Genomic DNA, 15,162 nt, shown 5'->3' with positions numbered 1-15,162 from the left:
ACCACTGTCCTTTGAGAATTGCCAATTTAGCTCCGGCGGCAGCGAGTTGCTGCTGCACATGGGGGAGCTCGGCCAGGTGCTCCTCGAAGGTTCGACTCCTCAAGATGCCGTCGACATAAATGAGGTTCCCTCTTGAAGCAGCATCTGACATGGCTTTGTGGAGGAAAATGTTGAACTCGGCAGGTGAGTTAGAATAGCCAAACGGGCAGCGGTTCCAAGTATATTGGCGATTTCCAAAGGAGAAGGCCAGCTTATACTGGTCCGCCGGCTCAACCTTCATGATCCAGAAACCGTTGGCCACGTCAACCATAGAGAAGAAACAAGCATCTCTGACTCTGGCTAGCTCTTGATCTAAATGGATCATAGGCCACCTGGAGAGAGGTACCTGTTTGTTCAGTGCACGATAGTCTATGGTGAGACGCCATCTCCCAGTCGGTTTCAGAACTGGCCAGATGGGAGAGTTGTACGTGGAGTTGCACTCTCTTATTATGTTTTTCTCCTTCAGCTGATTGAGGATCTCCTGGATCGACTCATAAGCAGCGAGGGGAATCTTGTACTAGCGTACAAACGTAGGAGGGGCATTCGGGTTCGTTGGAATGCGAACCGTGTGCAGGTCTGTGAGTCCACAGTCCAGGGAGTCCTTGGATAAGACGGACTGAAACTCATAGAACAGGCTTCTAAGCTCTGCTCTCTGCTCCTCTGATTCCAACGCATCCGCTTTGTCAAGCTGCTGGCTGATTTTGGCCTCAAAGCCGGCATAAGGTTCAGAGGAGAAGAGTCTCTGGTGGTCCGGGCTTTCAACCCGTGACCCAGATGGCTGAGTATTTATTGCAAAAACCGTTTGACACTGACTGCTGTCAGTATCTAAGGTTGCGCTGCAAATGGGTTCCACAGGAAGGGCTTCATGCCGCTTAATGGTAATCATTTTTGAGGGGAAAGTATTAAATGTGTCTGCCCCAATCTGTCTGTCGTTCACGAACAAGGGAAGTTGTCCGATCACGGGGACTGAAAGTTCGAAGTCGTGGAAGGAGCTATCTATCAGCATGCCCAAGGGCTTTCCTGCCGGCAGGTGGACAGGACTCCGGGTCGGATTTTCGACCAACAAGTAGACAGAATGATTTTTCATCTCCAAGAGGGGCGTGCCACAGACGGCTGAGTTGAGCTCCAAGAAACGCGGTGATGGCTGGAAGAAGGCCTGGGTGCCTGGCAGCTTCTGATGCTTCATCAGAGTCAGACGAACAGGCATTCCTTTGACCTGTGGGGGCAGAACCGTGCTGGCCTCAACCACTGCTCGGCAGGCCTGTGGAATGGTCTGTCCGGACAGCAAGTGTTCATGGCTTCTGGGCAAAGCTCAGATGATGGTGTGGCGCGGGCCCAAAGGACTTGATTGCAAGTGTACAGCTGGGCACCTAGTCAAACCAGCAGGTCTGCTCCAATGAGTGCAGGTGGGTCAAGCTGTGGTATGATGCTGAATGTATGTGTGAGCTGTCTTGCTCCAAGCTGGATAGTCAGAGAGCAGACCTCTGGCGCTTTCAGGAGCCTCTGCGGCCAAGTAGTTGACAAGAGCCGGTGGCTACGTGTCACACTGACCAGCAGGGGATCCTTCTGTCGCAGGTGTTCAAACGTTTGCTGGCTGATGGCTGACTTTTCCGACCAAAGAGCAAGGCGAGCATCTGAGATGTGGGTGCAGTTGATGGTGAGACCACCAACGATGTGTGGTGCATAGGGCTGCAGGCTGACGTTCTTCAGTGAGCAGAGAAAAGACGCATGTGTGCGAAGAGGAGTTCCAGGAGCGGTTCCGTGCCTTTGCAGGCGGACATTGTCTGTGAGAGCCGTAGGGAGGGGCATGACCTTGGAACAAGGGTTTTGCGGCTCACTTAGGCTGACTTCAAGAGTGGAGGATGGTCGGCTGCTATCCGGGCTCCAGGGCTTAGGTGTGTCCACCTGAGCCCAAAGTTGACCCTTCTGGCAGTCGATGAGGGGAGCTAGATGTTCAAGCAGATCCTGACCAATGAGAAGTGGTTCAGTGTCTAGCTGGCAGACATAAAACGGGTGAACTAGAGTCATGTCTTGGAAGGTGATGTCCAGCCACGCCCGGTTAGTGATACACTCCCGGGTCTAGGTGTAGCTGGTGATTTTCAGGTCACAGGGTTCAACCTGGACTTGTGTCCCGAATGACCGCATGGTGTCGGACACGCAATTGAACAGTGTGGAGCACATCAGGGTGATTTCTGAGCCGGTATCCAGCAGAGCATCAACCTGTATGCATCCACCTACATTGGTGCTACAGTACAAACGGCGAGCCTGATCATGGTTTGTTAGGTCACCAAGGAACTTCAGAAATTTAGTATCAGGTTTCTCCAGGGGGTAGATTTCAGGAGACTCCTGTGATCTACCAGTAGTGTTCCCCCAGCTGATCAGGTAGGTCCTGGTCACTCTGGGGGGTTGAGCCATGCCTAGTCATGCGGACGGGGGCTCTGGGTCTGGCTTCTTAGAAGAAGACTTTGGTGCTGGGGTCTCATCTGCAGATTTCAGCTGGTCCTTCTGTTTAGCTAGGAACTGCTGAAACATTTCCTGGAGGTCGGCTTTGTTCAGGGACCCATCCGCGGACTCATGTTCGGGACCTACCTGTGGGCGGCGCTCCTTAAACCTTCCATTGCTCCGACTTGCTTGCCGCTGGTTTTGGTTGGACCACTTCCTGTCTGATTTTCCAGACCTGGGTGGCTTCCAATCAGCACCCCCCTTCCCCTGTGGAGGAGGTTGGGATTGCTTTCGCGGTTTAGCAGGTCTAGGTTTAGTAGATTTTGGCTTAGTGGGTGGAGCTTCTGTGCCCTCCAGCTCCAAACGCGGCTCGGCGTCGGGAGCCAGGTGCATGACGCGGTGATGAGCGTCAGGCTTTTGGGGCTTCCCACCCGCTTCCCAAGCCTGTTGAGCGTACCTCCTGATCTCCTGCGTTGTTAGTTTTTTCATCCTACAATACATTGAGACTTCGAAGCGAACACACTCGTGCAGGTTATGAAGGAAGAGGGATCTGTAGGCAGGGTCTTCCTCAAGACCAGGGCCGTTTCGACCTTGGAAATAAGCACTTTTGAGTCGGCGGTAATACTCTCTGGGGGGTTCATTCCTTCCGTGTTTGATGGAGAAGGCCCCCATTGTAGCTTATGCAGAGTCTGCATACGTAGAATATTCATCCCTCAATGCTCGGCAGAGAGAGGAGAACCGATCTCGAATGTCAGGTGGCAGAGTTTCCCATGAAACCATGCACAGTCCTAGAGGTGGTTTTCCAAATTAGCTTGAGCTTTTCCCTTGAAGAGGGTGCTGGAAGATCAAGCAGACAACGTTCTATCTCCCTGAGATAGTCGTCGACGTTGGATTCGCTGGTGTTAGGATCAAAGCGTTCTATGTCCTTAGCTAGGGATTCAATTTGACGTACACAGAGTCCTGACTCGCGGTACGGCGCGTCATCCTCTGAATCGGACCCATGGTCTGTCTCAGAGTGCGCTGGATATCGTTGGTGTGTTCTGGGCTCCCAATGCTGACTCCTGGGGCCCAGATCGGGGTCCGGCATGCTGCGACAGGCTGCTGGCATGTCATGTGGGTGCCCTGGGAGGTCCTCCTCCCGGGTCTGGTCTGCGTGGTGCGGCCTGCGTCTTTCGACTTGGGCTTCTACGTAATACTCTCTCTCCGGGTACGGACTGGCGTAGGATGCTTTGTCAGGCAGCTGGCTACTGGCATGCCGAATACCGGAGTAGCTAGGATGGGTGGATGGTTGAGGTGCAGGTTGGGGTGCTGGGCCATACTGCGCATCACCCCAATCGCCACCTTGCACCCGTTGTGGACTGGGGGAGCGGTCCCAATAGAGGGGCCGCTCGGCTGGTCGACTTCTCACTGATTGAGAAGGCCGTGAAGGTGAGGGTGGTGGTCCAACCTGGGGTCCGAGGGCGGACTGCCCTTGACCCCTAGGTGGTCCTGAGTACCCTATAGAGTGTGTAGGGAACGGGGCTCGAAGGTTGGGACAGAGAAGTTTCATCTCTCCCTTGCTGCATGCGTCCGTTCAGAGAGTCAAAAACTACATACTGTCGATTATCGTACGGGGATGTATCAGGAGGCGCGCTCCGCGTCTTCCTGACCTCAGGTACCTTGGAAAAAGTTGGCCTACCTTTATTGCGGGACGACGGTCCCTCGCTTCCTCTGGTGGAGGAAGCCAATTGCTCTTCGCCGATCGCCCTGAACAGATCCAAGTTGGCTCTGCCAGTTTTCTTTTGTACCAGCGTGGGGGAAGACTCTGGGTCAACATAGACAGAGTCGTGGTGTACCCCCTTTCCCACTGTGTGTTCTCACCAGTAGGGGAGGGCGGGGTCTCTTCGTCAGTCTCCCCAGAATCGGTGCTGGCGTCGTCGTCCTCCTGGTCCTCCATCAGCCTTCCATTTCGCTGTTTTTCAGCTAGCATACTCTGGAGTTCCATGATCTTCCGATCACGTTGAAGTTCTCTCTGATAGAGGATCAGGACTAACTTAGCCAAGGGAACTTGGACTGGCACTTTAGCTCGTAACAACTCAGATATTACAATGAAAGAAAAGATCTTACTTCAAGATGGTCCGATGATGTATTTTGGTACGGGAAATAGAAAAACCGTCTTTTAATTTGAAGCAATCGCGGTTGATTGCTTATTCGGACTATTAAAGAAATGGGAGAAAAAGGGAGAGAAAAAAAGAGAAAATCTTCTCTGAACTAATTCCAAGGCGTCCTTGACGTTCGCGCTGAGCAGATTTGATGGTTTTCCGCTGCTTTTCAGCGGCTCGGCCTCTTGACGTGCGTCCGGAGCCGTAGCAGAAGTCTCTTCACACCAGCTGAAACTGGGACAAAAGAGAGTTAAGTTTCGTTCTGCGCTGGGCTTTACCCCGGCTTTCCACAGTAGCCGTCAGCAGCACGTTACTGCAGCAGCACGTCATAGCTACTGATAGGAACCGCTGTGGTCAACAGAACCTTTTCCACTGGAACCGTCAGCAGCGCGAGTCGGCCGCGTCTCAGGAGCAGCATGTCGCGGCCTTTACGCGCCGGTTCTGTTTTCTACGTGCGACGCCTCTGAAACGGATCAAGTTCGACATTTTTGGGGAAGTAAAGACAGGAAATCTGACGCGGAAATGGAGAGAAGCTCCTGAGATTTTCAGAATAAAGAAACGTACTGCCTTCCGGTTGCTTTACTTTTAAGAAAACTTCTCACGGGGCCGCACAGTTAGTAACTTATCACCTAGCTAGCGGTCTCCTTTGTTTTTCAGGTCCGTATTGGCGATTATAAAACGGACAGAACATAAAACACAAACCTTTTGGAGCCATATTGCAGTTTTCTCCTGCTTGTTGTTGTGTTTACTGACGAAGTCACTCGTGTGACTTCGTGCTCGGTTGGTGACAGCTGCTCCCCTGCTGCTTCGCGTCTCGTAGGAAGGGTCAAGCAGTAGTTTACGCGAGCAAGACATGCTGCTGCATTAACATGCTGCTGACGGCTCCTGTGGAAACCCGGGGTTAGACTCTCAGCGGGTGGGAGGAAACTGTGTAGGTTCCGGGGTTCGACGTCGCTTTGGTGACGTCATCACGTTGCTTCCGGCCGCAAAGAATCATGGGACATAGAGTCTGCTGGCACTGGAATTTATTATCTGCTTTTTCAGAGCGCAGATGACACAGTTTTTGGAGAAAATGCTGCTTTCTTTTAAAAAGAAACGTTTGACAAAAGTGGCACCTGCTCAGTAAAACCACCAACAGGGTGAAAAATATCAAAATATTGTAGGCAGAGACGGGCTACAACTTCTGGATCCATTTTATATAAATTGTTTTATTGATTATCTTCTTATGAAAGATAACTTTGACGTACATCAGCCGGTACCGGCTGCTGTCTGATGGTAGGCCCCGCCCACAACGCCGCGGCTGCTGCAGTGTTTTCTTTACTGTGGGAAACGGGTTAATAATGGCTCTTTGATGGGAACAGGTTGCTGACCCCTGCACTATAGTGAAGTTGACTAGTTCATACAACCCCTGCTACTGCTCCCCAGAGTGTTCTGCAGCATAATCAGCACGTTCTCTTTGAACTTGATATCAAATTTTCGCCTCCTCTTCGTCTCCGCACGGTTAAAGTTACCCTTGCGGTCTTTCACTGGCAAATCAAAAGTGAGACGATGACACAACCGCCCCCCGTACTTGCTTGTTACCACATTCCACCCGGCCACAATAAGAGACCGGCCACTATTCACCTCCGCCGACTCCGACGCCGGCCAAAATTGGAGACCCGGCCTTTAATTGAATACCAGCCTGTATTAGAGGATTTACGGTATATATATATATATATACCTTCTCATTCAATATGTTTTCTTTATTTTCATGACCATTTACAAAGGGGCCAACAAGTGCTAAACACCTCTGGGAACTTCTTCAAGACAGTTGGAAAACCATTTCAGGTGACTCCCTCTTGAAGATCATCAAGAGAATGCCAAGAGTGTGCAAAGCAGTAATCAGAGCAAAGGGTGACTATTTTGAAGAAAATAGAATACAAAACATGTTTTCAGTTATTTCACCGTTTTGGTTAAGTGCATAACTCCACATGTAGGGCTGCAGCTATCGAATATTTTTGTAATCGAGTACTCTATCGAATCTTTTTTTCGATTAATCGAGTACTCTAATAAATTACCCTTTTCAGGGGTGGACATTAACTTCAAAACCAACCGGCCAGCCGGGCCGGTAACTCTGAATATTTACCGGCCCCGCCAAGAATCTACCGGCCCCGCTGGTCAGCTGCCAAAATGAGTCAAAATAACAACTGAACCGTTTTAAATGTAATAAACCTTTATTTTGTACACATTCACAAACATAATAACGTATTCAAGTTTGAATTTGTTTGTTCCCTCAACAAAACACAATTTTGTCGTCGCATACTTCCGGCATACAACGCAGTACATCACCAACTCCGCTTTGCTGTACTCGAGCCATTGGCTGTGTTCAAGATGAGCCAGTTCTGTGCAGATTAGACCAGCGGTGATCGGCGAGCAGTGCATGCCGGTTAGATTTGTGTCCAAATTGACGCCGACTTGCTCTAACGTCATGCATACGTAGGCAACGATAACCTCGTGAGATCAAGGCGGCCGCAGATTTTGGAGCAAGGCGCTGCAGTTGCTCTCCCTCAGCTGCAAAACATAGAGGATGATGGGAAACGCCTGGCTCTCACCTGATCTAAGATCTGATTGGTTCACATTTTGATCCAAACATCCGGTGGTAGAACATGAAATGTTAGTTGGTCACATGTATTCTGTAAATCATGTTACGTTGATGATGACAACTATATAGGCCATAAGGAGAAATGTGTTTTGTGTTCTTTTGTCACGTTTCCTATGAGCACACTGAAGCTACAGCTGCTAACCTTTACTTATTATTACAGTCATGTTATCATATACAATATATGATATCCACAAGCACGTGATGATGTGTTTCAGCTGCTAACAGGCACCAGAATTAAAATTGAAAATTGAACAAGTGTGAATGCTGACGTGATATCTTCATCCATCATGCAGGGAAAAACTAGTTCTCTCTCTCTCTCTCTCTCTCTCTCTCTCTCTCTCTCTCTCTCTCTCTCTCTCTCTCTCTCTCTCTCTCTCTCTCTCTCTCTCTCTCTCTCTCTCTCTCTCTCTCTCTCTCTCTCTCTCTCTCTCTCTCTCTCTCTCTCTCTCTCTCTCTCTCTCTCTCTCTCTCTCTCTCTCTCTCTCTCTCTCTCGTAGAGGAAGAGAGCTGAGCAAATGGAGGACACCAAGTAATTTAAAGAAAAAGCTGAGCCGAGGCGCGCCTCCAATGGGGAGCGTCTAATCTGAACTGAGGAGCGGCGAGCAGCGGCCGGACTTCGTGAGCCATTCGTGTCCCCGGCGTTAAACGCCGGCTTTCAGCCACTCACCCTGCTGCTTCCGTCTGTTTTCCAGGCGAGCCGCTACTCAACTCAAATACGGCCATTCTCCGCGCCTCCCGTCTTCTTTAAACCGGCAAGAATCATTCCACCTACGCACACGCTTCTCTGCTTCATACCGTTTCGAACTGTCTCGCTTCTCCTCACCAGTTTTAAAGCGTTTTGCCGGAGATTTCATCAAGAAATCCCATCCCTGTGGTGGCGCGATCTTCCTGCGTGCTTGTGTGTTTCTAGCGTGGTTCCACTTCGTCTTTAATAGTGAACTTATAGTTCACGTGACAATAACTAGAATCGTGCAGTACGTGGCTAGAGGCGCGCAGGTTCACGCGCGCGAAACGAAAACGGCAGCTTCCTACAGGGCGGGGCCATGATGTAGGTGAAAGCCGGTGTGTAAATGACAAATAATGCTTGGGCGCCACCCGGGCGGTAAGTCGTCAAGTATTTACCGCCCGGCGAGAAAATTTAGCGCCATTGGCGCTCGGGCGCTTTAAAGGTCCACCCCTGCTTTTGTGTTTGTAAACCATTATATCAAATAGCATGTTATAATTATGAAAGATCTCTTAAAATGAGCAAGCAATTGCCAGGTATTCTTCATTTTATTCAAAATTAGTTTGCAAAACTTCAGCACTTCAACTTTACTTCACAGTAAACAAATGCCTGTGCAAAAAATAAGTATACAACCTAAGCCGATTTTCCCCTCGTGCGAGAATCTGCTAGCCTGCAAGCCAGACAAAAACTAGGAGGATAACTGTTGAAGTAGCGCTGCAAGCGGCTGCGGCCCAAACAGAACCAGAACTGCTCACGGCGCATGCGCAAACAGCTCGCCGGCTGTTTCCCTATTAACACACGTCCGTTTTAATTTCTACACCTTTTTTCTCACACAATAGCAAGGATTGTCGAGAAAGCATGTTTGCCATGGTTTTGTCAAATTATACTGATCACAAAACATTTATTTACTTTCTTTCGTTTTCCTCCGCCACTCATAAATACCCGTGTTCTCCTGCAGCAATCCTGAGGGACAACGGACATCAATAACAACACGGTAAAAAGTCCGACATATTGTGTAAAAATGCTATTTTTAGCACATTTTAAGTCCGATGTGTTGCTACCAGATGCAGAGTGTGAGCTGAAACTTGAGTGCTACAAACGAAAAAGTCGCACAGTGTCCGCAGAATATATAGAAATACAAGCCAAAAAGCATTATCTTGTAGAGGCTCCGAGTTCGCTTGCAGAAGTGACATTTACAGGTGCTGCAGCACGGAGGATGTGGTGTTGTGGTAGGCTAAATCCATTTTATAGTATTTATACTGGACTACGTTTTCCACCTTACAACGTGAAAAATGGTCCCACACCTTTGACTTTTTCTGTCTTTTTCGCACTCCACCGGGGTCCAAGTTGTCCGCCACGGCTTAAGAGAAAGTTAAGTTACATTCGCTACTCGCCTGTGCATTCAGCCCAGTGGGCATGTGCGTCACTTATTTCAGTCCGGGTGAAACATGACCCCAGGCGATTGCAAAGCCATGAATTAATTAAACATGAATTAAACGAATCCTCGAGGCAGAGAATTTGACTCGAGGATTTTTTGTACTCGAATTATTCGAGGTACTCGAGGAATCGTTTCAGCCCTATCCACATGTATTCATTCATAGTTTTAATGCCTTCAGGTAGAATCGCCCAATGTAAATGGTCATGAAAATAAAGAAAACATGTTGAATGAGAAGCTTTGTCCAAACACGAGAGATTTTTTTTATTCACATTAATCTACATTTTGTTTTGTCTTTTATCCTGTCCAGAACTTCCACAGCATCATGTCTGGGAAAGCAAGATGGTTCTGACTGACCAGCAGCTCTCTAAACAGAAATGGACCTCCAGTTTGGACCAGAAGGAACCAGAACCTCCACTGATGAAAGAGGAACAACAAGAACTCCTTATCTATCAGCATGAAGGGCAGTTTCTTCTGAAGCAGGAAGTTGTTACCTTCATGGAGCCTTCTCCTTCTGAAGAAACAGACTGTCATGAACCAGAACCAAACAAGAACCAACCCTTGTGTCAGAGTACTAAAGAAGCTGAGAACCAAGATCAGGGTGGATGCAGGAAAGAAAACTCAGAATCAAACAGCAATGAAGAACTGACACGTAATAAAATATGCCAATCCAAAGATCACAGAGACAGTGTAGATGATAAAAAACAAAAAAGGCACAAGAGGGCTCACACAGGTGAGAAGCCATATCCATGTAAAACTTGTGGTAAATGTTTCTCACAGAGTACTGCTTTGATTAAACACATAACTCACACAGGCGAGAAGCCATATCCATGTAAAACTTGTAAATGTTTTAGACACAGTGGTCACTTGACTACACACATGAGAACTCACACAGGTAAGAAGCCATATTCATGTAAAACTTGTGGTAAATGTTTTAGTGTCAGTAGTTCCTTGACTAAACACATGAGAACTCACACAGGTGAGAAGCCATTTCAATGTAAAAGTTGTAGTAAAAGTTTCTCACAGAGAACTGCTTTGACTGCACACATGAGAACTCACACAGGCGAGAAGCCATATTCATGTCAAACTTGTGGTAAATGTTTTAGACACAGTGGTCACTTGACTAAACACATGAGAACTCACACAGGTGAGAAGCCATATTCATGTAAAACTTGTGGTAAATGTTTTAGTGTCAGTAGTTCCTTGACTAAACACATGAGAACTCACACAGGTGAGAAGCCATTTCAATGTAAAAGTTGTAGTAAAAGTTTCTCACAGAGAACTGCTTTGACCACACACATGAGAACTCACACAGGCGAGAAGCCATATTCATGTAAAACTTGTGGTAAATGTTTTAGTGACAGTAGTTCCTTGACTGCACACATGAGAACTCACACAGGTAAGAAGCCATTTCACTGTAAAATTTGTAGTAAAAGTTTCTCACAGAGTACTGTTTTGACTACACACATGAGAACTCACACAGGCGAGAAGCCATATTTATGTCAAACTTGTGGTAAATGTTTTAGACACAGTGGTCACTTGACTACACACATGAGAACTCACACAGGTGAGAAGCCATATCCATGTCAAATTTGTGGTAAATGTTTTAGTGTCAGTAGTTCCTTGACTACACACATGAGAACTCACACAGGTGAGAAGCCATTTCAATGTAAAAGTTGTAGTAAAAGTTTCTCACAGAGTACTGTTTTGACTACACACATGAGAACTCACACAGGCGAGAAGCCATATTCATGTAAAACTTGTGGTAAATGTTTTAGTGTCAGTAGTTCCCTGACTACACACACGAGAACTCACATATCATTGAATTGCTAAAGCCTCATACTCCAACCCGAGCCCTCAGGTCCACAAACTAGAACCTTCTAGAAGTTCCAAAGACCAATTATAGAAGTCCAGGTGATGGCTCCTTCCAGACTGTTGCACCCTGACATTGGAGTGGTCCTCCTTTTAGCCTTACGTAGTCTTGACAGTCTGGACACTTTAAATAAAAAACAGCAGAAGACCCTTTCATTCAAAGCTGCTATATCTAAATGTATTTTCTTATCTTTAACTCAAATTTGTAATCATCTTTCATTTGTTTAATGGTATTTTATAAATATGTGACTTAGATTTTTATTTCTGTTTTAAGATCACTATGATTTTATGACTTAATGATTTGTTTTGATCTATGTGAAACACCATGTGATTTTCTGTCTGTGATGAGTGCTATGTAAATAAAATGTACATACATGTGAAAAGCCATATCTAGGGATGCTCCGATCAAGTTTTTTTGCTTCCAATCACGAATTCCAAGAGTGTTGATTACTGATACCGATCACACAGCTTGGCCAAAAATTTCCTGTGAAGTTATGAGTTCTACAGATATGATCTCCAGTAGCACGCCTCCAGGCGGTTCAGAACTCTGCAGTTCGGTTGTTAACATCTACCAGGAGGTCTGAACATATAACACCAGTCCTACATGCCTTGCATTGGCTCCCTATTTTTTATCGCATCAGGTTTAAGGTCATCCTGTTTGTGTTTAAGGCGTTAAACACAGGGGCTCCTAAATATCTTTCTGATATCATCCACTAACATGTCCCGGTGCGTTCCCTTAGGTCAGCTGACCAGAGATAACTAACTGTGCCTAGGTACAGCCTGAAGTCTCGTGGTAGTCGAGCCTTTTCAGTACTTGGACCAAGTCTCTGGAATGAGCTGCCAGCTGATGTAAAACAGGCCACGTCATTAGAAACTTTCAAAGGAAGACTGAAAACATATCTGTTCTCGCTGGCTTTTGGACTTTGAAGTTGGAGGAAGTAGGCTGGATATGGACTGTGAACTGGCACTCAGGATTTTGTACTGTATTTTAAAATGGATTTCTTATTGTATTTTCATAGGATTTATTACGGTATTTTACAGGGATTTCTTAGTGTATTTTAATGGATTTATTAATGTGTTTTAATGGTCATATCTCTGTCCTATTGTGTTGCATTTTATTGGTGTACAGCGCTTTGTCCATTTTGGCCATGTGAAAGCGCTCTATAAATAAAGTTGATTTGATTTGATTTGATCTGGGCATAAAGGAACAATAACATCCACTAAAATGGCCTATATTAATTAGAAAGAAAAGGAAACAATTTTTATATAGCTTCTCTCAAGATAAAAATCAGAGGTGCTTCACAAGAACAAAAAATTTCAAATATAAAAAAGATTTTGAAAAATTCTAAAAATTGTGATTAAAAATGTAAGGAAAGGGAATGCGAAAACGAAGAGGAAAGAGAGAAATCAGTGGATCCCGGGAAAGGCAAAATAGGTGGAAAGAGCAGAATAAGGAGGGTGATGATGAAGGTCACATCAAAGCCAGCCTGAACAGGTGAAATTTCAGTTGCTTTTTAAAGGAGACCACTGAGTCCAATGATCTCAGGCTCAGGGGGAGAGAGTTCCAGAGCCTGGTGCGCTGCACAACCAGTAGGTTTTGGTCAATGGACCTCAGTGACCTGCTGGGGATGTAGGGACTGAGAAGATCACCAATGTATGATGGAGCTTGTCCATGTAAGGCCCTAAAAACCAGAACCAGGATATTAAATTGAATTTGACTGGCAGCCAGACATGTTAGACAAAAACATATTTTTAAACATTTTTAAGAGATAAAAGACTTGCAGCACAATAATTGTGTTTGTTTCTGTATGTTCCCCGAATAAGTCAAGAATCTCAAGTCTTCTGATTAAACATTCAAAGGCCAAATATTTCATATTTACATGGAATTATCACATCATATTGATCAGTTCATATATTTGTAGCCAATCCTTAATGCAACAGTGTTGTAAACTTCTACCTTCTCAGATGTACCTAGGTTTGGTGCAGGTTGTGTTTTTTGTTTCTCCCAAGCCCCCACAATGCGGTCAAAAATTGAAGCAAACCCGGAAGTGAAATAAATTGCAGTTCCACCCTCATCCGCTGGGGGCTGGTGTCAGAAGCGAGCAAATCCTCATTGACTCCCATGTTAAAAATGCCAATTTCACAGCAGAAATAAACATGTTTACAGCCTGGTTCCAAAACCTGTTTTTTGTTTAAATGATCTAGTTTACACTCATGACAACTCTGAGGGGGATGATTTTTTTTCTCACTCTTGTGTTTAAGTGTATTAAAGCCTAAAATTCTGTATAATTAATGAACATCCAACCCATGTGACCGCCGCCTCAGACCCATGTGACCACAGAGCTCCGGGGAAAGGCCTCAGAAGAGCCTCGGTCTCGCCTGAAAACTTTTCCGTGATTTTTAGTCTCTGAAATTAGATGATTAGTTGTAGCGTTTGTGTATTCTTTTTGGATATTATTTGTGCAATTGTTGGACAAAATGACTTGCTGTGGTATTAATTGCACTAATGGAGCGCCCAAGGAGTCTCCACTTCATTTTTTCCAGTAAGTAAAGTTATATTTATTGTTGGGATAATTAGGAGCTAATAATTAGTAAGCTTTACTTACTTTTGGATTCTTCAATAAATTCTGTAAATATGGGAATATTTACCGATGTATTAATTAATTAAGATACTCTTTAGGTATCTACGGGGCACCACCCCTTTAACCGGGGAAAATTGAATCCAAACCTTATCAGTCTTTCTTGAAGTCGTGGAATCAGGAGCAGAGATTTCACACCAATGCAAGCAAGTCTCTTGAGACAAAGTCTGAATTTTATAACATTTAATTAAACAAGGAGATTAATAATGCAAAACAATGGTATAATTGAAAATGTGTGTAAAATGGAGGATGTCCCCACGTGATGGATTTGTTTCAGTGGTGAGTCCCCATAAACCCTAAAAACACGTATGAGTGTGTGTGTGAAATCAACTGTATGTGTGTGTAAATGAATGGGTCTTTGTTTCCCCAGGTGCGCAGGGAGTAAAAGTGTCCTTGAGCTGTGTGTGTGTATGAGCTGTCTGTCTCCAGCTCTAATACAAAGGAAAAGTTTTTTTTAGCTTAAACTCAGTTTCACAGTAACTTAAACACTTCAGAAAGATTGATAAACAACAAAGGTCACTCGTAAATTAACATCTGACAGTTTAAACAGCCTGGCCACGGCTGAAAACCATTTAAAGATATTAACGATGACAAATAAACAGTTTACCCTTTACCAAATAACCCGGCGAACGGATTTTGATACAGAAAAGAGAAAAACCGTCTGATAAATTGAAGCAATGCACGGTGTAATTGCTTATTGTGAACTATAAGAAATGGAAAAGAGAAGAGGAGAGGAGATAAAATAAAATCAAACTTTTGCGTGAGCGAACCAAAAGGTGTCCCTTTTCTTTCGCGTTGCAGGTCAGATGATTTCTCCGTTGTTTCTCCGCACGATTGTTTCTCCCAACTGGCTGGACACAAAGAGCAACGTTTCTTTTTGTGCTGAGTTTGTAACTTACAGCGTCTCTGTGAGGTTTGATGGGAGCTCCGCTCGTTTCCTTCACATCAGCTGAAGTTGAGCAGAAGCGAGCAGATCGGCTGGGTTTTCAAATCCTGCTTTCAGCGGTCCGGTGTCTGATCTGCTCATGTTGATTCGAGCGTGTGATGAGCATCCTTACAGCCAGTGATACTGGACAAAGAACACTTAAGTTTCGTTTTTCGCTGAGATTTATAACCTCCAGCTGGTTGTTGTTGTTCGTTCTCCGCCTTGGCAGTGACGTCATCACAATGCTTCCGTGTGCCGAGCATCATGGGAAATGAAGTGTCTCTTGGCTCTGATGTTATTATCT

General features: G+C 45.7%; 1 protein-coding gene across 1 annotated transcript in view; it reads left to right on the top strand.

Annotated features, from left to right (window-relative positions):
* The window catches only part of LOC107387165 (zinc finger protein ZFP2-like), a 37,900-nt gene extending 25,419 nt beyond the window's left edge, over positions 1–12,481 (top strand). The window contains exon 2 of the mRNA XM_054730984.2: positions 9,733–12,481. Within this exon, the coding sequence (XP_054586959.2) occupies positions 9,733–11,255 (1,523 nt within the window). The 3' untranslated portion in view covers positions 11,256–12,481. The remainder of the gene's footprint in view (positions 1–9,732) is intronic.
* The last annotated feature ends 2,681 nt before the right edge of the window (positions 12,482–15,162 follow it).

The sequence above is a fragment of the Nothobranchius furzeri genome, chromosome 10, assembly GCF_043380555.1.
Source record: "Nothobranchius furzeri strain GRZ-AD chromosome 10, NfurGRZ-RIMD1, whole genome shotgun sequence".
NCBI lineage: Eukaryota > Metazoa > Chordata > Actinopteri > Cyprinodontiformes > Nothobranchiidae > Nothobranchius > Nothobranchius furzeri.
Note: the sequence above shows the minus strand (reverse complement) of the source record. Positions and strands in the feature narration are given on the sequence as shown.